The following is a 27,618-nucleotide window of genomic DNA, read 5'->3' on the forward strand; positions in this document are numbered from 1 at the left end:
AAAAAAAAAATTGTAAAGTGGTTGTCTCACTGGCTATCATAAGGTGAATGCACCAATTTGTAAGTCGCTCTGGATAAGAGCGTCTGCTAAATGACGAAAATGTAAATGTAAATGTTAACATCTTTAAGCAATGAGTGGGCTGAGAATTCTGGAATCAATACCTCTGCGACCGGATGGTTTGATGAAATGTTTGGGAAATGGAAAACTATAGTAGCCACAATTTTGGGGGCAGTTATTGCCTGTATGGGTACACTTGTATTATGTGGTTGTTGTCTTATTCCCTGTGTCCGAGGGTTGGTGAGTAAGGAGTTGGAGATGCAGTGTCTCAACAGATGATGAGATATGGACCGACTCTGGACTCTGACCAGTGGAATGTGAAAAACGATCCTCCAGGCTTGGTGGATAATGAGGACTTTGACCCTGATAATCTGCAATTAGATAAAACTGTTATTGGTTCTGACGTGTGAAGGTCATAGGGAAAATCTCAAAAAGAGGACCTATGATTGGAAGTAGATAATAGAACTAATCTCTGAGGTTAATCATGCTTGTAAATACATTCATCCTGATGGTGTAAACATTTAGTCATGTTTACACCATCACATGACTAAAGTGTTCCACCCCGATAGTGTATAAATGTGTAAACTGTGTTAGAGTTATAAGAAAATAGAACCACTAACAGGGAAGATGTTAGAAACTGTTGGAGACGAGCATTCCATAGTAAGGGGTCCACCTAGAAACTGCTGAAACATTCTATACTGTGGAAAGTTACAGGCCGCCTAAAGGTGGGCGGAGCAAAGTCCTTTGTGTGGACGCATATAAAAAGGCTGTGTGTTTTTTTTTAGCGGGAGAGCGCTCTCATGAATAAAATGGCTGATCCCTTGCAGACTGGAGAATTTGTTTAATTCATTCTTAACTAGAGTCTTACACCCTCTGGGGATTATTCAATATACAGAAGATAGCCCTATTTGGTAAAAGACCAAGTCCATATTATGGCAAGAACAGCTCAAATAAGCAAAGAGAAACGACAGTCCATCATTACTTTAAGACATGAAGGTCAGTCAATACGGAACATTTCAAGAACTTTGAAAGTTTCTTCAAATGCAGTCACAAAAACCATCAAGCGCTATGATGAAACTGGCTCTCATGAGGACCGCCACAGGAATGGAAGACCCAGAGTTACCTCTGCTGCAGAGGATAATTAGAGTTCATTAGAGTTACCAGCCTCAGAAATTGCAGCCCAGATAAATGCTTCACAGAGTTCAAGTAACAGACACATCTCAACATCAACTGTTCAGAGGAGACTGTGTGAATCAGGCCTTCATGGTCAAATTGCTGCAAAGATACCACTGCTAAAGGACACCAATAAGAAGAGACTTGCTTGGGCCAAGAAAAACAAACAATGGACATTAGACCGGTGGAAATGTGTCCTTTGGTCTGGAGTCCAAATTTGAGATTTTTGGTTCAAACCGCTGTGTCTTTGTGAGACGCGGTGTGGATGAACGGATGATCTCCGCATGTGTAGTTCCCACCGTAAAGTATGGAGGAGGAGGTGTTATGGTGTGGGGGTGCTTTGCTGGTGACACTGTCTGTGATTTATTTAGAATTCAAGGCACACTTAACCAGCATGGCTACCACAGCATTCTGCAGCGATAAGCCATCCCATCTGGTTTGCGCTTAGTGGGACTATCATTTGTTTTTCAACAGGACAATGACCCAACACACCTCCAGGCTGTGTAAGGGCTATTTGACCAAGAAGGAGAGTGATGGAGTGCTGCATCAGATGACCTGGCCTCCACAATCCCCCGACCTCAACCCAATTGAGATGGTTTGGGATGAGTCGGACGGCAGAGGGAAGGAAAAGCAGCCAACAAGTGCTCAGCATATGTGGGAACTCCTTCAAGACTGTTGGAAAAGCATTCCAGGTGAAGCTGGTTGAGAGAATGCCAAGAGTGTGCAAAGCTGTCATCAAGGCAAAGGGTGGCTATTTGAAGAATCTCAAATATAAAATATATTTTGATTTGTTTAACACTTTTTTTGGTTACTACATGGTTCCATATGTCTTATTTTATAGTTTGATGTCTTCACTATTATTCTACAATGTAAAAATAAAGAAAAACCCTTGAATGAGTAGGTGTGTCCAAACTTTTGACTGGTACTGTAGTACCTAACATCTGATTTGGACCAAACTCTTTTCTAACAATGACTAAAGAAATGGTCAAAAGCCACCCACGGACCCCCCACACCAAACCCACCCCAACAACCAGTATACAGTATCAGTTCTCTATGTCTGGCAAGTAGTATGGAGCTGCTGCTCTGAGTTTTGTTTCTGAGGCTCTGAGTATTGCTTCTTCATCCTATATAATGTATTCTCCGTGAATTTGGTGATGTTTCCCCCCCTCTGTTCAGAGAAATTAGTCATTGAATTTAGGTTGATGTCCCATCCGATATCCTGATATTACCACGTTCTGACCACTAGATGGTGCTGTTCCTGCTAGTAGGTGTTTTCTTTTTTAGTATATTCAGAATTATCCTGCAGATTGGGGTTTATTGTTTGATAGAGAAGTCAGAGACTGGCAGTTGATATATGTTTTACTTTATTTATTGTGGAACTAAATTATCTATTTCTCATGTTGTGCATGGCCATATATTTCAGCATGTCTGTAATTACAGTTCCAGTAGTCTCACATATTATGAGGAAGGTACTGTCCTGTTTAAAATACTCAAGAAGCTATGCTTGCTTACTTTTTACTTCATGTAATCATGAAACAAACACAGGGGAATTCTACAAGAAATGTAATCTTGTTTAGACTGATTGAGCATCATTGTAATGCCGTACAAAATAATTACGTTACTCATCGACGTCACAGTTGCGTGACTTCACTTGGCCAACGTCGCAGTCACAATACAGCCTGAAAAATCTTTGTTCTGTCGCAGACTTGCAAGTGTCTTATAAGCCATTTCGCTCGCCAGGTAAGTAGCTACTAGCAAGTAAGTAGCTCTCTTTAGTTAGTAGCTATATAATTCAAAGTTATCTCCAAATACTACTATAAAGATGACAACGAAGCATGCTTCTAGTCGAATAATTGAATGTTAGCTAGCATAATCTGTTGTTAGTTAGCTAGCTAAATTAGCTAGCTTGTCTGACAATGTTTTGAACATCCCAGCAGACAGTTGGATGTTATTTTGTTGCAATCAGTCAGGTGAGATGGCTACAAGTGTGGCAGAGTTCAAATGTATGTACACTACATTGTTTGTGACTTTGGCCGTAGTGTTGATATCCTTACTTCCCCCACGTGGTCCCTGACTGAAGAATGTAGTTATGTGCATATGTACATCCATTTGTGTGTTTGAGTGGGTTTTTATTTTGTTCCAAGGATGTCGGTGAACGAGGAGCGCACTGTGACCATACAGGACATACTGGAAGACGAGGAGCTGCAAGAGGCTTATGCAGTGTTGGCTGGAAGTGATCCAGATAATTGTTCCTATCCCCAGGTAAAGATGCTGCCTGCCCCACATCTGTAGTGTGTATCGCCACATCCAGAGAACTGCCACTGACCCCAGGTTCAGTGTGGCCTTTTGTGTCTTTTTTCTGTTACTATGATATGTCATCAGGGACCTCAACCAATCGAGCCACGACCTGTTCTCCCCGCTTCCATCACTCAGATGCGGGCAGTACAGGAGCATCATGGCTAAAACTAACAGACTGACAAATAGCTTCTACCCCCAGACCATCAAGCTGCTGAATAGACACCACTAGTCCGCTACCTGCAACTCCTGCACCCTCCATTTTATTTTCTTCCCCCACCCTAAACTGACAATTACCCTGCCCACACCCCAATGGGCATTTATATTTATCATTGTCACAGTTGTAAATATGTATACATTATTTTTTATTATTATATCATTCACACCTGCACTGTTGGAGCTCAGAGCTTAAGCATTTCACAGTACACTGCAATTACATCTGTGACCCTGTGCGTGTGACTAAATAAAAAATACAATATCTATTCTATTGTGTTACAGGGATACTTGAAGAGACAGGCTGTTTTTTCCTGCAACACTTGCACACCCAGAGGGGTAGAACCTGCTGGGCTCTGCCTTGCCTGCACCAACCATTGCCATGATGGGCATGACATATTTGAGCTCTACACAAAAAGGTATGAACCTGATGCAAAGGGACGTTCACAAATTCCAGGAGTACAAATAACACTAGGGGTCAGGTAGCTGTTTACATTTCCATACTCATTGTAGGACTTGTTGAGGTCTTGACGTTGCATATTCCTTATTTGCTTCTATTTGTTTGCATGTAGGAATTTCCGCTGTGATTGTGGAAACAGCAAGTTTGGCGAGTTTAAGTGCCAGCTAAGTCCTGTAAGTGTCCTAATGTCCTATCTACCCCTCAGCCATGTCATCCTGACAGCTGAAAACATTGTTGCTTGATTTCCATTGTTCCTTTTCTCTTTGCAGGGCAAAGACCAACAAAACACTAAAAACCATTACAATCACAACTTCCATGGCTGTTACTGTACCTGTGACAGACCTTACCCAGACACTGACGATCAGGTATGGATTTAATTCCAGAATTACGAATCATTCCCTTTCTCCATCCCTTCACATTTTGCTGTTGATAAATTAATACATGTTTTAATTCTGTCTGAATCATAGGCTTTGTTGATATGCTTGGTCTCTAGGATTCAGTTCATGTGTTGTTGAAAGAATGATGGATATGTCATTCCTCATCACAAAACACCCTCTCATGCTTCCCACCCCACCCATAAGGTTAATGAGGATATGATTCAGTGCATCATCTGTGAGGACTGGTATCATCCCAGGGTATGTATCGGGGGCAACATCATGATTGTTTACATGTGTCTTTCGAGATCTAAACTATGTTCGCTGGGATAATGGTTTTGATACAAAGACAGGAATGATTACTCCTCCTTGACAATGTGGGCATTCTCTGTGACAGCACCTGGGTTGTACGGTGGAAGACTCGGAGGAACTGCAGGAGATGGTGTGTGAGACCTGCATGAACAAAGCCCCCTTCCTCTGGACATACGCCGCCCACTTCGCAGGTGTGTTATATCCCTCCCACTGACGGAGGCAGCTAGGGATCCAGAGCACTGGGCTTGGGTTACACCTCCCCCCACCATAAATGGGTACTACTTATGAAAGTAAATCTCTTCCCCCTTCGAACTAGCTAAAGATGGGAGATATCAGTCTTCTTCATCTAGGGATAATTTGGGTTAGGTTTTTAGTGCACAGACAGTGACAATGAATTGGACCTGATCACTATACAATGTCATACCCTTTATGAACATCCTGCAGTTAAAACAATGGCAATGTATGCTTTTTTTTCTGCCAAGAACCTCCCGTGGTCAAAGTGAGCCCCTGTAAAGAGGAGGTTGAAGTGAACGTGGAGGAAGATAAGGAGCCAGAGGAGAAGAGGGATGAGCCCTGTAAGAACGGGGGCGAGGGGTCCTCCACCAGCCCCAGCTGTCAGAAACAGGAGAAGGTAAGGAGAGCCAAGCTTTGACTTCTACAATTGCGTTTGAAACCCAGACTCCTAAGTGCATGACTCACCACTTGCACCAAGCAAATGGGAATGACATCAGGGTGAGGAGAGGAACTCTCTCTGTACTGTTGGGTGTGTTTCCATTGAAGGCAGACATAAACACACATCTATACTTAAGCAGACATTTGGTTAACACTGCCTGCTAAACCAATTCATACATTCTTCAAGAGTCATCCACTCAGCTATTTGGTGTGATTTGCAGTGCATGTCACCTGACTCTCAGCAGATGGCGGTGGAGGGTAATGTATTGGGCGGATGCAGACAGTGGACTCCTGTTCCTGTTGTGCTGCCCTCTCCTCTGGGTAATTAGGGAAGAAATTATCCATGGGACACAGATTCCCCTGCTCTGGGGACTGGCTTGGCCAGGCTTCACAGCTCAGCTTACTGTAAACAAGACTGATTTCATCAGCCCACCCTCTCATCGTGTCAACTCCTATTAGAGAGCTTGTGTGTCACCAGAGTGTCGCCTCCACGGGGGATCGGTCCCTCTCTTCCTCCTCGTTCTCCAGTAACACAATCCTGAAAAGCCTAAAATGTAATGCATGTTTTCTCCCTTGCTGTCTTCTGTCCAGAAGCAGGCTATAAATGGGAGGACTGCCTGCAAACGGACTCACCAGGAGATGACAGGCCTTCCTGTGAAGAGCCAGGCCAAGACTGTGTACTGCAGGCTGAGGGAGCTGAAGACCCAGGGCCTGGAGAGAGCTAGGGAAGGGGCTGTGTTCTGGCCTTACCACTGGAGAGCCAAGCTGTGCACCTGCGTCAGCTGCAAGGTGGGTCACTAAAGATGCTTCTCTCTTGAGTGTTTTTTGCCGTGACTGATTTCAAACACAGTGCAGCCACTGTTTTTAGCTATTTGATGTGGAACAAATAGATTGCTGTAGCTAACTGTTTCATTGAGTTGTATTTGAGGTAGTTATAGACTTTACTGACCGTTCAGCACATTGTAGTGTCAGCCCTTTGGATTGGATAAAGAGCTGTTTCCATTGTATGTTTGGTGTTTCTGCTCAGAGGGCCTACGTCGATGCGGGAGTGCAGTTCCTGCTGGATGAGTCAGACACTGTCCTGGCCTACGAGAACAGAGGCACTATAGAGCAAGGAACTGCTAGTCTCGACAGTCTACTCATGTCAGGCCTGAGTACTCTGGACCGTGTGCAGCAACTGGAGATAGTTTACCGTAAGGATGGGGACCATCTTTTTCATTCCTTTTGTTTGGCAGTTATTAACTGTAGATGTAACCTAACACGGTGGGTTTCTAACCATTTGATGAAGTAAAATGTTCCTTCATTCAGAGTTCAATGAGATGCAGACTGAACTGATGGCGTTCCTACGGCAGATTGCTGATGAAGGAAAGGTGAGGATCTGTATGTTTGTTTGCAGAGGACAAAATGTCTGGCGGTAATTCCAGAATGTTTCCAATAATTCTGAGAGCACATGAACCCAGCATAGGAAACCAATATAATTTATGAGCAGCAGTCCAGAGGTTACTTGTCACGTCAGCTCTTGCTTGATTGTCATTGATCTGCTTGGGCCCAAACAATAGCTGAAAAGCCGAACAAGCACTGCTGACAAGTACTTTGGTCATTTACCTCTAACCTCGATTGAACCACTCCTCCCCTCTCCCTCAGGTTGTCACAGCAGAGGCCATCCACCAGTTCTTTGGGGAGCTGATGTCCAGGAAGAGGCGGCAGATGAACAGCTGATGTCATTCTGCCCCTCAGTGTCCTGTTGTCTACTTGTTTTTTAATGTTACTTTGGGGTCATAGCAAAACAATTCTATGTCCCTCAAACATCTTCTGCTTTAAATAAAAGTGCTGCTATAAAATATGCTGTTACTGAGGTTTGAAGTTGAACAATTTGCTAAAAGGTTGTTCTCGAATGGGTCTCCATGGATTTCAAATGGTGTTCCTTGTCTTGTGAGAAGCTGAACGACCGTGCAAGTTAGCATGCTGTCAGCGGGCTTGGAGAGTAGCTGATGGAATTTAGTCATTTTAATCATGGACTTAGACTTAATGTACCTAATAACAAAGTTTTCATTAGACTTTCATAATGTGACACCCGATGAGGATGCACTGCCATTCATATTGAAACGTAACCATTTGATGGTGTCACTGGTATTCCTGAAAATTAAACATTTTGGAATAGTTCATCCAGCATACTGTGTGATGTGATTCTACAGCTACCGATCATCCAAATACCAGAAGGTACTCGTAGATGCTTTACAAGGTTGAACTAAATGATTTACCAGTCCAGAATTATAATGAAGCAGTTTATTTCGAAGATGCCCAAGTTCATCACTGTTATGCACCTTTTGAGTTAACAGTAGAAAAATAGAACCAGTAAAACCAAATACAATTTAGTACAGGGATCTACAAAAGTCTTTACATAGATCGTACAGTGGACCTGTTCAATTAGAAAGTTCAACATACAATCAACCACAAAGTTCCAGAGGCTTCAATTTCAAAGGTACCTAAACACAAAGACAACGTACACAAATAACTAGCTACATGACTTTTACCAAGGGCTATTTGATGCAGGCTGGTAAGCTGGTAGAAAAGGCTTGCATAGGACATCAGTCACTTCTCCAATAAAAGCCCAGCCTCTGGCAGGGGAAGGCACTGACTTCTACAGTAAAGAGCAAACAGAGGATGTGGAGTTTTTTTATTCATGGGAACACTGTCCTGGAAAATAAAGCAACTAACCAACATGAACATGAGGAGGAATCTAAAGTTTTGCATTTTTTCCCCCCATGAAGCAAACTGGATGGAAGAAAGGGTTCTCTGCCCAGCAGCTTCATTACCACAATGCAGAGCGAATATCCAGTGAAAATCTCACTTTTAAAAGTGCATACTGTTAACTCGTATCCAAATAATGTTGTTGACTTGTCCTACAGTGGGGGAAGAAAGTAGTTGATCCCCTGCTGATTTTTTTTTGGTATGTTTTCCCACTGACAAAGAAATGATCAGTCTATAAATGGTAGGTTTATTTGAACTGTGAGAGACAGAATAACAACAACAAAATCCAGAAAAACGCATGTCAAAAATGTTATAAACAGATTTGCATTTTAATGAGGGAAATAAGTATTTGACCCCCTCTCAATCACAAAGATTTCTGGCTCCCAGGTGTCTTTTATACAGGTAACGAGCTGAGATTAGGAGCACACTCTTAAAGGGAGTGCTCCTAATCTCAGTTTGTTACCTGTATAAAAGACACCTGTCCACAGAATCAATCAATCAGATTCCAAACTCTCCACCATGGCCAAGACCAAAGAGCTCTACAAGGATGTCAGGGACAAGATTGTAGACCTACACAAGGCTGGAATGGGCTACAAGACCATTGCCAAGCAGCTTGGTGAGAAGGTGACAACAGTTGATGCGATTATTCGCAAATGGAAGAAACACAAAAGAACTGTCAATCTCCCTCAGCCTGGGGCTCCATGCAAGATCTCACCTCGTGGAGTTGCAATGATCATGAGAACGGTGAGGAATCAGCCCAGAACTACACGGGAGGATCTTGTCATTGATCTCAAGGCAGCTGGGACCATATTCACAAAGAAAACAAATGGTAACACACTACGCCGTGAAGGACTGAAATCCTGCAGCGCCTGCAAGGTCCCGCTGCTCAAGAAAGCACATATACATGCCCGTCTGAAGTTTGCCAATGAACATCTGAATGATTCAGAAGAGAACTGGGTGAAAGTGTTGTGGTCAGATGAGACCAAAATCGAGCTCTTTGGCATCAACTCAACTCGCCGTGTTTGGAGGAGGAGGAACGCTGCCTCTGACCCCAAGAACACCATCCCCACCGTCAAACATGGAGGTGGAAACATTATGATTTGGGGGTGTTTTTCTGCTAAGGGGACAGGACAACTTCACCGCATCAAAGGGACGATGGACGGGGCCATGTACCGTCAAATCTTGGGTGAGAACCTCCTTCCCTCAGCCAGGGCATTGAAAATGGGTCGTGGATGGGTATTCCAGCATGACAATGACCCAAAACACACGGCCAAGGCAACAAAGGAGTGGCTCAAGAAGAAGCACATTAAGGTCCTGGAGTGGCCTAGCCAGTCTCCAGACCTTAATCCCATAGAAAATCTGTGGAGGGAGCTGAAGGTTCGAGTTGCCAAACGTCAGCCTCGAAACCTTAATGACTTGGAGAAGATCTGCAAAGAGGAGTGGGACAAAATCCCTCCTGAGATGTGTGCAAACCTGGTGGCCAACTACAAAAAACGTCTGACCTCTGTGATTGCCAACAAGGGTTTTGCCACCAAGTACTAAGTCATGTTTTGCAGAGGGGTCAAATACTTATTTCCCTCATTAAAATGCAAATCAATTTATAACATTTTTGACATGCGTTTTTCTGGATTTTTTTGTTTGTTATTCTGTCTCTCACTGTTCAAATAAACCTACCATTAAAATTATAGACTGATCATGTCTTTGTCAGTGGGCAAACGTACAAAATCTGCAGGGGATCAAATACTTTTTTTCCCCTCACTGTATACTCATGTGGCAAAAGCATAAAAAAAAAAACACAAAACCCCACCTGAAACTTTTCACAGGCTGTTTAAAAAATGCTTGCTATTTCCTTATAGGACATGTCATCTCCCTGAGGAGGATGAGTTGGCCAATCAGCGGTCTACTCGCGCAATATTATTAATGACTGGTATACGCCAAAACCATTCCAACACAAAGCTGCTTTTTAACATACTTAATTATCATTTTTTTGGAAGGAAAACTCATATTGTAAGTAATTATAGGTCATATTTCATAGAAATCTGGAAACACTGGGCGGTTTAAAAAACAAATGGTATAAAACCTACAACTTAATGGTATTCCACACCAATAACAATATTAAAACATTTTCCTAAAATAAAACATTTTAAGAACAAAAATAAAAAATACAAAGTTTGAGCCTAACCATCTTTCCGACTATCCTTTCTAGGTGAAATGTGGTGCTGAACAACCTCACAGTGTAGTCCACCACAGCTACTAAACAGCTGACTAATTCATTTATAGTACCACCACTAAGATATAATAAGGATTTCTGTTTGTACAGTATATTAAAATATTAAATGATTATTTATGATTCCTGCTCAGGATTTCTGAATGGTAGAAATGCACGTGACAGAGGCCATCAGATTGTATTTATTTAAGAATTATGCAGTTGTTCTGGAGCTCTTTAGTTCTAAATTCATTTGTTCCTATTTCCCCCCATGTGAAATTGATCATTCCTACAGTGCAATGTTGCCTATGTTATGTATCATGGGTTTGTCCGTTTTTGTCAGAGGAGACAGGTGTGGCTGATCTTACAGGATCTGATGGGTGCACTTTGGTTTCTATAGCAACAGCCCCAGTAGCTCTCATACAGTATGCCATCACCTGACAACAGAGAGCAGGTCTTTGCAGGTCCAGGATTGGCCAAAAGGTGGCGTGACGGTGGTCACATAGGACATGGGAACAACACAAATGAACATCAGACTGAGGACATGTGAATGGATAGTGTGTTTAGAGAGTGAACAGAAGAGTCACACAACTAGGAGAGCCAGTGGTGGCATCACGCTTGTGATGGATCCCTTATGGTCACTTCAAAAAGTGGATTAAGGCTTCTAATTGTTTATGCCATTAAAAGAGCAAAGTGTTTTCAAGCATATTGACCACAGCATTATATGGTCGGTCTCTGGTTAATCATCTCAGAGCCTCGTGTTGATATGTAAATACAGACCTGATTAAAGATGGATAGTGAGTGTACAGTACTGAGATTGTTTATACAGTTACCTGGGAGTACGAAACGACACACATACAACCACACACACGTTCAGCTGAAATTAAACATCTGACTAGCGTGTTCATTGCACCCTTATCTTCCCAGTGTACCTCAGTCATGAACCTCTGCTCCCACCCTCCTGTCTCATTCCAAAAAACCCCAGGCTCATATTTTTGAGAACAACAGTGGTATCCAAAGAGAACAATGACAGCCTGCACAGACCTACTTCCAGCCTGAGTCTATTACTCATCAGCATTCCTGTGTAACGTGCAGCACCAGGAAGGAGAAATCAAATGTAACCAGTCAGGTGAGGTACGTACTGGAGGAATGCTACAGGAAGAGAGACGAAATACAAATGAGAGGAGCAAGAAAATAGACATGTTTTTATCATGAAGATAACGCTGATTGGAGCTATGTGCTGGTGTTCACTAGTTTACACTGAGATCCTATTTATATATCTCCCAGTTAAAGTATATGCTGAGGACTACAGTCCTTCTGTATATTACACATCCTCAGCACATCTGAACTACATTACATGGTTACGATCATAATATCTTTGTTATGATCTTCTTTATGATATGATCTTCGTTCCCGATTCCCACAACAAACCTGTGGTGCAACAAGGCTCAAGCGAAATAGACAAAACCCCTCCTAAACAGTACTGCTGGAGTTATATTGTAAAACTGCAGTATTGAGGTTGGCTTCAGCAAGCTTCAATTCAACAGTCTGACAGTCACTGCGGTTTCTCTAACTAACCTACAGTCCTGATGCTGCTTATCTGTAGCACTCAGAGGAGACGTGAGGTGAAGACAGCACTATGTCATGGAGGGAGGGCTGGAGGAGGTGGGGTACTTACACATACACACACAGTCTATACATAGAAACCATTAGCCACCCCTTCACACACACTCATTAGTGCTTTGCTGTCCATGACAGAGGGTTGTTTCCCTCACTTTCCCTTTTGACAACTCAACCCCAGGTCCTCCCCGAGGGTTATAGTGCAGACTTCTTGTAAGGGTAATCAGGGTTGTTGGGTGACCTGTGGTCTCTGTTAGCCTCCTCGCTAACACTGTTCCTATGAGGCTGCTGGGCCCCTGCACCTGGGGACTCGCCAGTAACCCCCATCTCCTTCGGGCCTTCCCTGTGGGCCGACGACCGCTCCTCATACCCATCTAGGTTTCCACTGGGGGAGCCACACAAGTGGCCAAGACCGTGAGTAAGGTCAGTCTCATTGTTTGATCGTCCTCTGGGGACGTGTCCTGCCTCGGCCTGGGGACCAGAGGAATTAGCCAGAGCTCCATCCTGCCGCTGGGGTGGCAGGCCTAGGACATCCAGGCGCAGGGGGTCCGAGCGTACCTCGGCTGCCTGTCCCTGGGTGTCAGACACGTAAGATGGAGGGAGGCTGCTGGAGGAGCTGCGACTGTGGCTGTAGAGGTCTGGCCCTGCGTAGGGGGGCAGGGGGTGGCTGGAGGTTGCGGTGGTTGGTCGGCAGGAGAAGTCATACAGGTCAGGGAACTCTGCCTGGGCCTCCAGCTTAGGCTCTGGAGCGTGCCTCTTACAGGAGTGACCATGGCCGAGGCTGAGGCGAGTGGAGGGACAGGGTCCAGGGGGGAGGTGTGAGGCCATGGGGCCGTGAGGGTTGTGACCGTCCCTGTCCACCATATGGTGCTCCCTCAGGGTCATGACAGAGACGCCCAGAGCGATGTCAGGCATGAACTCCCTCATCACAGGCTCCATGCTCAGCTGGAGAGACAGACAGAAGCACACAAACACTGCTAGTTAGAGCTATACATGACCACAGCACAATACACTTCTACAGCTACAATGACCAAAAGCAACACAAACACAGCATGACATGTTGACCTTCACCTGTGGTTCTGCGAGCAGGGCTCGGCCCATGGCCTGGGGGTTGCTGCAGTCTGGAGGTGGAGGCCTAGGGGCGGAGGGGTAGTCTGGGCTGCCATGCTTGGCTGTAGTGTGGAGCTGGAGCAGGGTGTGGTTACAGGGGTAAGAGAAAGAGCGGGTGGGGGGTGGGATGGGCACACGGGGCCTCCAGGCCCCCTTCAGCTGGGCATGGCTGGGGGTGGCAGGGGGGTGGTACGGGGGTGGAGGGGGAGGCAGCGGGGGGTGAAACCCAGCCATGCCCTCCAGGTCTGAGAACATGCTGTCCATCGCTGGGCTGCTGTTGACCCGACAACGACCCGCCTGGCGCAGGGCCAGAACAGGACTCTCGTCTCCAAAACGCTCCTCTGGGAAGAACTTGTAAGGGTTCTGAGAATAAACAAACAAAACATTTAGTATCCCAAAAACCTTCTACTATAAACACACACAAGTCATTACATAGTACACTAAGTGAGATATACTTTTGTCTTTCAGGGCGAAGGTCTTTAGGACTGAGGTCTCCCTCTATCAAGTCTACAGCCTAGTCCTCCCTGTACCCAAGGGTGTTTCCCCTCACCTGCAGTAGCTCAGTGGCCCCGTCCGCCAGGCCGAACTCCCTCAGCACACGCAGCTGCAGCTCATAGCTGACGGTGGCCCCCTCGCCACAGTTGAGAGCATAGGCCCTCTGGACCTGGTCTGTGTGACTCAGCTCCTGCAGCCTCCGGATCATCTCCTTCACCACCGCCAGTCTGGGTACTGACAGCACAGACCGACACACAGAGGATTAGTGGACCATGTCAATGTTTCTAATATGTTATACAAAATGGCTTCCTTATTGGCACCAGTCTTCTCCTCTTACCTGGGATCTCATTGGCTACCACGGATGGGGCGGTGGTCTGCTTGCTGGCCATCTGCTGATGGTTGATCATGTGACAGCACTGTGGCACGGCGTTGTTGACCATGTAGAGGGTGTCGGGCACGTTGGACATGCGCACCAAACGCAGACGCACCAGATCTGTCTGCTCCACCATCATCTCATCCAGCACAGACTGAGGGGAGAAGGAGACGGGTTAGGAGTCTGTCATACCCTGGCCCAAACCCTCTCATAGAGATGAGATAGAAGAGAGATAAAATGCTCTCTGTTAACCGTGCTGATTGTCATTAAGCCCTAGATGTGGAGTGTCCTACCTTGGCCTCCTCCACGTAGGGAGAGAAGAGACGTGGTCGCACATAGATGCCAGCGTTCTTCTGCCGTAACCACGAGTTGGCCTTGCCCCCCTCAGTCGTGGGCAGCATGTCCGAGGGAGGGGTGCTGATCAGACCCCTCTTTGTCTGTGGATGGAAAGTGGGTCATTTAAAGAGAACACACCCAGAAGGACAGGTCAATCAACAACTAAGCCATTAATAGGGCATCCATGATAGATCGATAGATTGATTGCACAATATGTATTGGCAGCAGAAACTGTATTGAAACATCCATATGACGCATCATCCATGACTACTAACCGTGTCAGAGAGGACGTCGCTGTTGGCAGGGAGGATGTGCTCGGTGCGGATGAAGGGAAGCAGGGGGGACAGGATATCCTTTAGCTCCTCCACATCCAGGTCCTTCCTCTTCACCCCCCGCTTGTTCACGCTGTGGGCTGTTCCGCTCAGCACGTTGGGCTCTGGGAAAAGAACCCGCCCCCAAAACACACACAGTTAGTAGGGACTCTATATATAATTATATGGTTAGTAAGGCCAACACACACACTCGTTCTTTTTTTATGATACAGTATTTTCAGTTGGGTTCAGAGTCACACAAAAACAAAATACTGCAATCTACGATCGAGGTGCTTCAGAGTCTCCCATTTTAAGGATAAAACTTGGCTTCTTTTATAGTCTTTTAGAGTGTATTTTGGAGGCGCTGGTACTGTAAGTGGGTGATTTTCCAAGAGCCATTAGAAGGCTTGCTCGGAGGGTAATTATAGAGTGTATCATCTTACCCCTGTCTGCCATCCTCTTAATAAGCTGCTGCTCGCCCCACTTCACAACGTACTTGAGAATGTCCTGCTCACTCGCCTGTGAGAGAGAAGAGGGCAGGGGAGGGGTGCGAGAGAAAAAAGATAGCGGGATGAGAGGGGGATGGTGATAGGAAAGGAAAGGAAAGGTTAAACATTGCAGTGTGGAGCAACATCTGAAGAGGCGGTTCAGTGAGGAGACTTGAATATTTGGTTGATGGTGTGACATGGTGTAGTTGTGGCTGAGAGTTGTATTTGTCTGATTGGATTACAGCGTTTCACCTCAGCCGTCCTGTGTGACACCCAGGGAGCTTGGCACAGCAGAGCAGACCAGAGCTCAGCTTCAATTAGAGGCCATGTTAGAAGGCAATGCCTCCAGGGAATGTTCTCACTGTCTGTGCTCCAGACCCTGTGTGTTTGGGTTTGTGTTTATGCATCTGTGTGCGTGTTGCCACTCTTCACTAAATAATTTTGTCAAACCAATCATGCCCTAGCTGCCTAGTCAGCCATTGTAATCAAAGCACTGACTACAGCGTCATTTGGACAGGATTAGGGATGGGCATTTGACATGTTTTGACTGTTCAAGTACTGGCATAGTACGAGTGGAAAAATATATGCCAACAGTGAGCAACAATACCTAATTTATCATAACCATTACAGATAACAAATCCTAATTGCTAAATTGCCCCAAACATACATACATTCAGTCAATAAAAAAACAAATGCCATTTAAGATTAATTTATTGAAACCGTAATATCAACTGGTTATATTATATCGTGGAACACAATCTTCAAAAAGGCAGTAACCTCAGCAGTAACCTCCGCATTGGCGCTTGCTTATAGAAGCCTATGGTGCAATGGCATAGCCTTGTTTTGTTAATTTAGCAGACAAGAGGCTCTTATTTCCAGAGCCCTATTCACAGTCAAGACACACCTATGTTATAGTAAAAAAACATGATGTAATATAACAGACTAAAATAGAACATAATATTTTTCCAGTGCGAAGTGATGCGCATCTCACGTCTGGAACAATTATTCTCAATGAGTGATAATTTGAAACAGGAATCAAGTTGAAAGACAATTATTTCAGGGTTACAAACCAAAATCGGTTTTCTTTTCGATATATATTCCGCCTGTTCTTTGGATTTTTCCAAATGAATTAACAATTCCACATTGAACACGGCATGTGGATGAATTATGGCTACGCCATCAGTTTGGTGAGTAGGCCTACGCTCAGTCTTTATCAAACTAATGTGTTTGCGTATTTTCAGTGTGGAACCTGTATGTTTAGGGGGCTTATAGCCTAGGCTAACCAATTCTAAATGGCACTAGCAGTTCACAAAGTAGCCTAAGCAGAAAATAGACAGGATGCAATTATTCCAAAACTGCAGCTCATTGTTGAAACACATTTTCCCAACTTCAATTTGTGATAAAGCTGACGTCATTTGGCAAGGAATGTGGCTTGTGTATCCCATCAGTTAAATATGTTTTTATAGGCATTTATTTATTTAGGCCTAACGGGAGCTTGTGTGTTGAGGGAGCGTTCAGAACGCAATTGAGTGAGAGAGAAACAGAGGGGAAAGGGAATTTAGGGAGAAGAACTGTGTGATGCTTGGCTTGGTTTCTTTTTTGTTGTACCCCGCAAATGCACATGTACAAATGGAACACTAGAGTCAAAGCAAATTAACGTCGTCTTCAGGACAATATGTAATTTTCTTTTGGGACAACATTTCACTTGCCCATTGGGCAGACACAAAGCACATTCCACCAAATAGTTTTACAGTATTTGAAAAGGAAAAGTGATCTCTGCTTAAAAATCAGGTTTTGTACGTCCGTTCGAGTACTCGATTACTCATGCCCATCCCTAGACAGGATATGATCTTTGGACTCTGTGGAGATACATCCAGTCCAATCACACAGACAGCGGCGTGGGTCTCACCTGTAGGTAGTCTGACTGGATAGCTGTGAGCAGGTGCTCCTTGCTGAGCTCGTAGAGTACGTCAGAGGTCATGACCTGGCTGAACTCCTCACACAGGAAGTGCAGGGCCTGGCGGTGGACCCACTTAGAGCCATAGGGCTGAGAGCTCCACTTCAGGATGGGGACCAGGCAGTCCAGGGACAGGCTCTCCACCACAATGTCCTCACAGCCTGGGTGAGGAGACAGGAACACAGACCACAGGGGTCATATACAGTTGAAGTCGGATGTTTACATACACTTAGGTTGGAGTCATTAAAACTTGTTTTTCAACCACGCCACAAATGTCTTGTTAACAAACTATAGTTTTGGCAAGTCGGTTAGGACATCTACTTTGTGCATGACACAAGTCATTTTTCCAACAATTGTTTACAGACAGATTATTTCACTTATAATTCACTGTATCACAATTCTAGAAGGGTCAGAAGTTTACATACACTAAGTTGACTGTGCCTTTAAACAGCTTGGAAAATTCCAGAAAATGATGTCATGGCATTAGAAGCTTCTGATAGGCTAATTGACATCATTTGAGTCAATTGGAGGTGTACCTGTGGATGTATTTCAAGACCTACCTTCAAACTCAGTGCCTCTTTGCTTGACATCATGGGAAAATCAAAAGAAATCAGCCAAGACCTCAGAAAACAAATTGTAGACCTCCACAAGTCTGGTTCATCCTTGGGAGCAATTTCCAAACACCTGAAGGTACCACGTTAATCTGTACAAACAATAGTACGCAAGTATAAACACCATGGGACCCCGCAGCCGTCATACCGCTCAGGAAGGAGACGCGTTTTGTCTCCTTCCTGAGTGCAAATCAATCCCAGAACAACAGCAAAGGACCTTGTGAAGATGCTGGAGGAAACAGGTACAAAAGTATCTATATCCACAGTAAAACAAGTCCTATATCGACATAACCTGAAAGGCCGCTCAGCAAGGAAGAAACCACTGCTCCAAAACCGCCATAATAATAATATAATATATAATAATAATAAATAATAATATGCCATTTAGCAGACGCTTTTATCCAAAGCGACTTACAGTCATGCGTGCATACATTTTCTTTTTTGTGTATGGGTGGTCCCGGGGATCGAACCCACTACCTTGGCGTTACAAGCGCCGTGCTCTACCAGCTGAGCTACAGAGGACCACATGGGGACAACTGCACATGGGGACAAAGATCGTACTTTTTGGATAAATGTCCTCTGGTCTGATGAAACCAAAATATAACTGTTTGGCCATAATGACCATCGTTATGTTTGGAGGAAAAAGGGGGTGCCTAGCAAGCTGAAGAACACCATCCCAACCGTGAAGCACGGGGGTGGCAGCATCATGCTGTGGGGGTGCTTTGCTGCAGGAGAGACTGGTGCACTTCACAAAATAGATGGCATCATCTATTTTGTGGAAGGAAAAGTATGTGGATATATTGAAGCAACATCTCAAGACATCAGTCAGGAAGTTAAAGCTTGGTCGCAAATGGGTCTTCCAAATGGACAATGACCCCAAGCATACTTCCAAAGTTGTGGAAAAATGGTTTAAGGACAACAAAGTCAAGGTATTGGCCATCACAAAGCCCTGACCTCAATCCTATAGAAAATGTATGGGCAGAACTGAAAAAGCGTGTGCGAGCAAGGAGGCCTACAAACCTGACTCAGTTACACCAGCTCTGTCAGGAGGAATGGGCCAAAATTCACCCAACCTATTGTGGGAAGCTTGTGGAAGGCTACCTGAAACATTCGACCCAAGTTAAACAATTTAAAGGCAATGCTACCAAATACTAATTGAGTGTATGCAAACTTCTGACCCACTGGGAATGTGATGAAAGAAATAAAAGCTGAAATAAATCATTCTCTCTACTATTATTCTGACATCTCACATTCTTAAAATAAAGTGGTGATCCTAACTGACCTAAGACAGGGAATTTTTACTAGGATTAAATGTCAGGAATTGTGAAAAACTGAGTTTAAATGTATTTGGCTAAGGTGTATGTAAACTTCCGACTTCAACTGTACCTCTAACACTCATATCACCGAGTGAACAGCCCCTTTAATAGCCTGGTGGTCCAGTCAGTTCGTGCTTCAGCCAACTCCTCTCTGTGTCATGCTAAATATGTATTGCTTGAGTTGGCTACAGCACAGTATGGGCCCAGGCTACATTTTTTATATCTATTGTATGGGAAGTCATACTCTGTCAGAACAGTAGTAAGAGTATTAATGGGGGATTTAATTGAACCATAAATATCCCGCCACACAGTCACACAGCGGTCACTTCTGGAGCCATTCTGAAGCCTACAGTAGTTTCCCTCCTATTCATCACTACAGGGAGCATTCCTCCTTTCCCCCTGCCCCCTGCACCCCGACCCCCCTCCATGCGTTTCCTAAATCAGAGCACATACCAGAACAGCAGGCAGTGGTTTAACACTGTTACCCACCCCCCACAGAAATGCCTTTGATACCTTCACGTGTTCCAGTCGCTCTACCTCCCATTCACCACACTGAGTAAACACAGCAGCCAGAGGGAAGTATGCTGCACACACACACATCATACACGGACACACAGAAACACATGCACACACTCTCATGCACTCATATGCATACGCGAGAACACACACGCATTAATCAAAAACTCATTAAAAAGGTTGCAGAGGGTTTATTAATTATTACTTGATATACTGTAGGCATTCGAACACATCTTGGGTGAGATGGAATTTCAGAAATGGCTATAGTGGCAGTCCTAGCAATAGCAATTGAGATAGAACTAAAATAAAACATCAAACAATCAAATAATATCAACTTGGATAGGAAACTAGTGCATGTCCACAAGGGTACATCAATAATTTGGCTTCACTTTTTGACAGTCAACTCAGGGGAAAATGAGAGCAGACAGTATGTTGCCAGTGATAGAGCCACACAGTGTGCCTCGGAGGCAGACAGAGATACTGGCCTGCTTTGAAGTGGCCCCTGCCCAGCCCTGCCCTGGCCCCCTGCTGCTGGCTCTGTATTGGGCTTGTGAAAAAGAGCGGAGCAGGCTGCCTTGCCCTGGGCTTAGCTGGGTTATGAGCTCCAGTACCAGCGCTCCTCTGGGACTCTTATCTGAGGGCTGCGTGAGATCTGCTGCACTGCCTTTCCCTTTGAAACTGTACTCTGGGAAATTGGACACTGACGCTCAGGGAGATGACGCCTGCCCTCCTCTTTAAAATGTTTATTTCCCTTCAACCGACACACACACACACACACACAGTTAAAGCTACATTTTCCTACATTTTTGGTCCCTTCCTTAACTTTTATTTGCTAGGCAAAGAGATGCAAAGCAGACCTCCACAGTGTTAAACGCAGGATGGAAATCCTGTGTCATTAAGAGGACAGATGAAGTTGAAACGTGGACACAGACATTTTGCCTTTTTATCTGCCATAAACAGCCTGGAAGAGGGAATGGATTCCACACTTCCTTCTCTTCCCTTCCTTCCCGTATCTCTTCTCTCCTTATTCTGCTCATTCTATCCTCACTTCTCGCACTCTCTGAGCAGGGGTAGACACGTAGACAGACACACACGCACACAGACAAGTTCCTTTGAAAGGTAAAGCTTCCCCAGTGGGGACCAGCAGCACATGAAAGCAGACAGCTCTGTTCTCTATTAGCCCATTAGAATTCACAGCACCATTCAGCCTTTTAAAGCTCTGCACTCTTATTATGAGCCAGAGATTAGACTCAGCATTATATGTAATACTAAAGCAATTTTTCCCCTTCCTCTTTCCCCTCCTCTCTCTCTGGCACTATGCATTCACTGCAGCCTAGCAGACTGACTAGAATATCAACACAATGAGCATTATGGCAACTGCATCTGTGAGATGGCAATAACTGAGGATGTGTGCATCTTTTCTTGCTGTTTTTTTTTAGCTCCGTGTTTATGAAACAATGTTTCCAAACCCACTTAAGACATCAGCAGCACTCAGGACCTGTAAACACTGTGCTGGACTTGAATCATGTCTGATTACTCAAGTAACTAGAGCTTTATTTTTAGCTGAGGTCTCAAACAAAACAAAAAGGAAGGAGGAGAGACTAAAGAAGAATGATGGGCTCTGCTCCGACCGCCTGAGGTCTAAGGCCAACTTCCAAGCAAACCGATAAGCTGAAGTTCTGCCAAGGAGCAACTGGAAATCCCCCTCTGCTTGGAACCATTAGGGTTCACTCACGTCATAGGTCAAGCTCTGCCTGTAACCAAAGATATGATTTGATTTGACAGCAATATCACAGACCAAGACTTATCCTTAAAACGCAACAGGAGAAAGTTGAACGTCTGACAGATTCTCCTAATGGAAGGTGCTATGACAGAACTAAGGCTGTTAGTCAAACAGGACCTAGCAACAGCCTCTTAAATGCAATGGCAAGTTAAGATTTCAATTCTGATCCCATTCACTACCACTCTAAACACTTTCACATCAGCAAGCAACTCTGAAGACTGACCGACTAACGTTATTTGTTTCCCCCCTAAGGTGTGCGGAGGTGTGGTCATTCATGGTATTAATCAATCAATGACTAAAACTTACTGCATATGAATTATGATTGTAATGGGCTGTATGTCTCCACAGATGAGTCATTACTCTCCCTCTCTCTGTGTGTATGTGTGTGTGTGTGTGTGTGTGTGTGTGTGTGTGTGTGTGTGTAGAAAGAGAGAAGACGTAGAGAGAAAATCTGCATTGGTATACTGATCCACTCATTATCATCCCTCTCACTGTGATTGAAAGATTAATACGGCTTTTAATATCGGTCAGAGTAAGTGAGAGTGAGTAAAAGAGTGAGTGAGTGAGTGATCTCCTCTGGCTAGGGAGCTAATAAGGTTGATAACTGCCGATGGAGAGAGAGGCTCTCAGATTGAATCCTACCACCAGTGAGAGTACCCTGGCCTGGCCTCAGCTCAACCAGATGGAGGGGGAGCAGTTGAGGCACATGGAGGAGGAGAAGGAAGGGACTGCCAGACCCTGACATCAGCCTGCCACGTGTCTCCGGAGATAGCACGATGAGCATGACAGCTACCCAGGTCTCTGACAGGAGGCGGAGGTCACTCAAGGTTGTCACATAGAAATGAAATCATGGGCCTTCCCAGTTCATTTGACACATGGGTGAGCAAGCGTTTTGGCGGCCAACAGCGTGTGTGCGTGTCAGTGGAGGCTCCTCACAGGATGATGGGGAGGACCATCCTACTCAGTGAATTTCAGAAAGATACAAATTGTGAAACACAAAAAAATATCATTTTTAGATACAACTATACTAAATATATTCACGTCACCAAATATTAAAAAGGTCTATAGTTGCCCCAACAGCACTCCGTAGGGTAGAACCATGCTGTAGCCAGGGGACAGCTTTTTCCGTCATCCTCCTTGTGGTACATTGACTTCAATACAAAACCAAGGAGGCTCATGGTTCTCAACCCCTTCCATAGACTTACACAGTAATTATGATGACTTCCGGAGGACGTCCTTCAGAGCTCTTGCAGCATGAACTGACGTGCCCACCCAATCAAAGGATCATGAATTTAGTACTGAAAGCATAAGCTACAGCTAGCTAGCACTGCAGTGAATATAATGTGGTGAGTAATTGACTCAAAGACAAAGAACGGCAACAGTTGAGAGAGAGCTATAATTAGTTGTATTTTTTTCCAATTTCAATTACTTAGCTAGCTAATGCAGCTAACTTAGCCTACTCAACAACCTGACTCAGAGAGGAATGTTATTTATGTTAGCTAGCTGGCTAAGGCTATCCAACGCTCCAACTCTTCCAAGTCAAGGTAAACTTTCGGTTTGATTAATTTATTGCCACCAGGGCTCACCGGTGTAACTGCTAAACTGATTGCTGTACACTGTACTGCGTGATTGTACACATGGATTGTATTGTGGGTTTACTAATGCGTTAGTTTTAGTAGCTATGTTGACTATGATGTTAGCTAATACGGTGACAACAATGTAGACTGTGTGTAGCGGTTATGGTATGAAGGTTTGGCTTGTAGAGGTTTGTTCGCCTGGTCACAGACAGCTGTTGTGTTGTGCACTGAAGTCCACAAGAGAAGGGAAAATGTGAGAGGAGGAGAGCGCGTAGATGCGGGAAGGAACTATACAACAAGCAAAGTGATGATGCTGTTTTTATGTGGCTGCTGAAAGTGAACTGTGTGTGCGGGTGATCAGGGGTGTATTCATTCTGCCGATTCTGTTGCAATACGTTTCTTAAACAAAAGCAAACGGAACAAAATGGGAATGGACCTACCTGAATTTGTCCAATAGAAACTCTAATTTAGTTTTGCAACTGTTTGGAATCATTATTACACCCTAGATCAGCTAGATGCAGGCAAGAGTGTGCAAGGCGGTATTGAATGTGTCACTGTCTGTCACCTTGATTATTCCAATTTGTCTCTCGACCTAAGTTATAAACTTTCATTTGTAGGCTAGGTTGTAGCAACCTCATGATGGGTTTAGGGCAAATTTGAGTATCATGTAGTAGCCTAAACCTAACATTGAGCTGGGTGAATGGAATATGAATGACAGTCATCCAATATGCTGCAATAGAAATATGGCCATGATCATAAAAATTTAATAAAAATGTCCTGCCTAATCTTAAAACGGCACCGACCGCCAGGTGCGTATATGTGTGAGCGTGCATGCGTGTTAAAAAGGTTAGGGGTGTCATTGAGAGGAGGTTAACTAACAGAGGAAAGAGAAAAGAGAGAGAAAGAAAAGAAGATGGAGAGATGGAAATGTAATTAACTTAATAAGAGAGGGCTATCGTACAGACAAAATGAGAGGTCCTTGATACACAAGATACACCACAACCATCCCACACATGGGGTTTCATGGGAACTGATGAGATTGTTGCTTCTCTGTGGTCAAGAGAGAAGAGAGGGGATTAAAATACCCTAGAGTAGGGGCTTGGAGTAGGGGGAGGGGAGGTTTGAGGGGATGACAGTTTGCCTGGTGCTAAGCTGCCTTGGTGACCCTGAGAGGCATGATGTAGGGAGTAGTTATGGGGGGGGAATCAATACTGTCACTTATCAGGATATTATTTGACAATATCGCAATATTAGTTTTGCGTAAGTCAGCTGTACCTGCACCAAAATTCCAGTATTTTTCCTTCATAGCTTGTAAATAGTATTTTTCCTTCATCTTCTTTGAAAATAGTGAGCCGATTTGTTTTCAGCACTTTTATTTCCATGACTGATCAAAATGAGTTATTTTCTGATGGCTCTCTCTTGTCCCTCTGCAGCAATATGTTTGGAACATCGAATCGCAATATCGAATCTCAATACATATACACAGAGTGTACAAAACATTAGGAACACCTAATATTGAGTTGCACCCCCTTTAGCCCTCAAAACAGCCTCAATTCGTCAGGGACTCTACAAGGTGTCAAAAGCGTTCCACAGGGATGCTGGCCCATGTTGACACCAATGCCTCCACAGTTGTCAAGTTGGCTGGATGTCCTTTGGGTGGGGGACCATCCTTGATACACACGGGGAACTGTTGAGCATGGAAAACCCAGCAGTGTTGCAGTTCTTGACACACTCAAACCGGTGCGCCTGGCATCTACTACCATACCCCGTTCAAAGGCAGTTAAATCTTTTGTCTTGGCACACATACACAATCCATGTCTCAATTGTCTCAAGGCTTAAAAATCCTTCTTTATCCCGTCTCCTCCCCTTCATCTACTCTGAAGTGAATTGAACAGGTGACATCAATAAAGGATCATAGCGTTCACCTGGATTCACCTGGTCAGTCTGTCATGGAAAGAGCAGGTGTTCCTAATGTTTTGTACACTCAGTGTAGCATCGTGAGACTTGCAATACATATTGTATCGGCACCTAAGTACCATGAAATCGTATCGTGAGGTCCCTGGCAATTCCCAGCCCTAGTAGGGGGTGTGAGGAAGATCTGGCCAGCTGTGTGTGTGTGAGCAGGCAAACATGGAGTTTTTTGTGCCCTATGCTCTTTTATCTGTTTTACATGATTTACATGAAAAGCTTAAAAATAATAATTGTTAATAACGTGTTTTTATTGTATGACAGATAGAGGTTGTAATCTTCCCACTGTCTCGACGGCCCAGTAGTACATCGTTTCCGGTCTGTGATGCTGCTAGTGACAAGAGGCACTAATGTCTGTGTCTGTATGTATATGATGGAGTGGGCGGGCAACAGCCATGATCAGTGTCTTCTTTACTACCGAATATGTAATACAGTCAAAATCCCACTGATCTCCAGCAGAGATGGAATGTAGCTGTTGAAGACAGATGGGCAAATGGACAGAATTCTTTGACACATTAACCACAGGCCTCTCTCATATACACTACCGTTCAAAAGTTTGGGGTCACTTAGAAATGTCCTTGTTTTCGAAAGAAAAGCAATTTTTTTGTCCATTAAAATAACATCAAATTGATCAGAAATACAGTGGACATTGTTAATGTTGTAAATGGCTATTGTAGCTGGAAACAGCAGATTTTTAATGGAATATCTACATAGGCGTACAGAGGCCCATTATCAGCAACCATCAGTCCCGTGTTCCAATGGCACGTTGTGTTTGCTAATCCAAGTTTATCATTTTAAAAAGGCTAATTGATAATTAGAAAACCCTTTTTAATTATGTTAGCACAGCTGAAAACTGTTGTGCTGATTAAAGAAGCAATAAAACTGGCCTTCTTGAGACTAGTTGAGTATCTGGGGCGTCAGCAATTGTGGGTTCGATTACAGAATCAAAATGGATTGAAACAAATAACTTTCTTCTGAAACTTGTCAGTCTATTCTTGTTCTGAGAAATGAAGGCTATTCCATGCGAGAAATTGCCAAGAAACGGAAGATCTCATACAACTCTGTGTACTACTCCATTCACAGAACAGCGCAAACTGGCTCTAACCAGAATATAAAGAGGAGTGGGAGGCCCTGGTGCACAACTGAGCAAGTGGACAAATACATTAGAATGTCTAGTTTGAGAAACAGACGCCTCACAGGTCCTCAACCGGCAGCTTCATTAAATAGCACCCGCAAAACACCAGTCTCAACGTCAACAGTGAAGAGGCGACTCCGGGATGCTGACCTACTAGGCAGACTTGCAAAGAAAAAGCCATATCTCAGACTGGCCAATAAAAAGAAAAGATTAAGATGGGCAAAAGAACACAGACACTGGACAGAGGAAGATTGGAAAAAAGTGTTATGGACTGCTGCAAATGGAGGATTCTTTGACGAGAGCAAAGTTTGAAGGACACAATTATTATTTATATTCAAAATCATTATTTCTAACCTTGTCAATGACTACATTTCCTATGCATTTTGCTATATTCCCTATTCAAACTGATTTCATGTATGTTTTCATGGAAAACAAGGACATTTCTAAGTGACCCCAAACTTTTGAACGGTAGTATATATATACAGTTGAAGTCGGATGTTTACATACACTTAGGTTGGAGTCATTAAAACTTGTTTTTCAACCACTCCACACATTTCTTGTTAACAAACTATAGTTTTGGCAAGTCGGTTAGGACATCTACTTTGTGCATGACACAAGTCATTTTTCCAACAATTGTTTACAGACAGATTATTTCACTTATAATTCACTGTATCACAATTCCAGTGGGTCAGAAGTTTACATACACTAAGTTGACTGTGCCTTTAAACAGCTTGGAAAATTCAAGAAAATGATGTCATGGCTTTAGAAGCTTCTGATAGGCTAATTGACATCATTTGAGTCAATTGGAGGTGTACCTGTGGATGTATTTCAAGGCCTACCTTCAAACTCAGTGCCTCTTTGCTTGACATCATGGGAAAATCAAAAGAAATCAGCCAAGACCTCAGAAAACAAATTGTAGACCTCCACAAGTCTGGTTCATCCTTGGGAGCAATTTCCAAACTCCTGAAGGTACCATGTTCATCTGTACAAACAATAGTACGCAAGTATAAACCCCATGGGACCACGCAGCCATCATACCGCTCAGGAAGGAGACGCGTTCTGTCTCCTAGAGATTAACGTACTTTGGTGCGAAAAGTGCAAATCAATCCCAGAACAACAGCAAAGGACCTTGTGAAGATGCTGGAGGAAACAGGTACAAAAGTCTCTATATCCACAGTAAAACAAGTCCTATATCGACATAACCTGAAAGAACGCTCAGCAAGGAAGAAGCCACTGCTCCAAAACCGCCATAAAAAAGCCACACTACGGTTTGCAACTGCACATGGGGACAAATATCGTACTTTTTGGAGAAATGTCCTCTTGTCTGATGAAACAAAAATAGAACTGTTTGGCCATAATGACCATCGTTATGTTTGGAGGAAAAAGGGGAACGCTTGCAAGCCGAAGAACACCATCCCAACCGTGAAGCACGGGGGTGGCAGCATCATGCTGTGGGGGTGCTTTGCTGCAGGAGGGACTGGTGCACTTCACAAAATAGATGGCATCATG

General features: G+C 44.1%; 2 protein-coding genes across 2 annotated transcripts in view; one reads left to right on the forward strand and one right to left on the reverse strand.

Moving 5' to 3' along the window:
* Positions 1–2,881: 2,881 nt before the first annotated feature.
* On the forward strand, positions 2,882–7,719 carry LOC121539328 (putative E3 ubiquitin-protein ligase UBR7). Its single transcript, XM_041847734.1, has 12 exons — positions 2,882–2,970; positions 3,375–3,492; positions 4,024–4,157; positions 4,311–4,371; positions 4,468–4,563; positions 4,780–4,833; positions 4,970–5,075; positions 5,367–5,515; positions 6,148–6,345; positions 6,584–6,749; positions 6,865–6,926; positions 7,201–7,719. The coding sequence occupies exons 2-12, from the start codon at positions 3,376–3,378 to the stop codon at positions 7,273–7,275; spliced, it is 1,218 nt and encodes a 405-aa protein (XP_041703668.1). The 5' UTR covers positions 2,882–2,970; position 3,375; the 3' UTR covers positions 7,276–7,719.
* Positions 7,720–10,784: 3,065 nt separating this feature from the next.
* Positions 10,785–27,618, reverse strand: part of LOC121539327 (BTB/POZ domain-containing protein 7-like) — a 32,827-nt gene continuing 15,993 nt past the window's right edge. Inside the window, exons 4-11 of the mRNA XM_045207480.1 lie at positions 17,156–17,364; positions 15,202–15,277; positions 14,723–14,883; positions 14,405–14,548; positions 14,076–14,265; positions 13,794–13,972; positions 13,205–13,606; positions 10,785–13,078 (exon numbers count right to left, since the gene is read on the reverse strand). Coding sequence (XP_045063415.1) covers positions 12,329–13,078; positions 13,205–13,606; positions 13,794–13,972; positions 14,076–14,265; positions 14,405–14,548; positions 14,723–14,883; positions 15,202–15,277; positions 17,156–17,364 — 2,111 coding nt within the window. The 3' untranslated portion in view covers positions 10,785–12,328. The remainder of the gene's footprint in view (positions 13,079–13,204; positions 13,607–13,793; positions 13,973–14,075; positions 14,266–14,404; positions 14,549–14,722; positions 14,884–15,201; positions 15,278–17,155; positions 17,365–27,618) is intronic.

This window comes from Coregonus clupeaformis, chromosome 25 (assembly GCF_020615455.1).
Source record: "Coregonus clupeaformis isolate EN_2021a chromosome 25, ASM2061545v1, whole genome shotgun sequence".
Taxonomy (NCBI): Eukaryota; Metazoa; Chordata; class Actinopteri; order Salmoniformes; family Salmonidae; genus Coregonus; species Coregonus clupeaformis.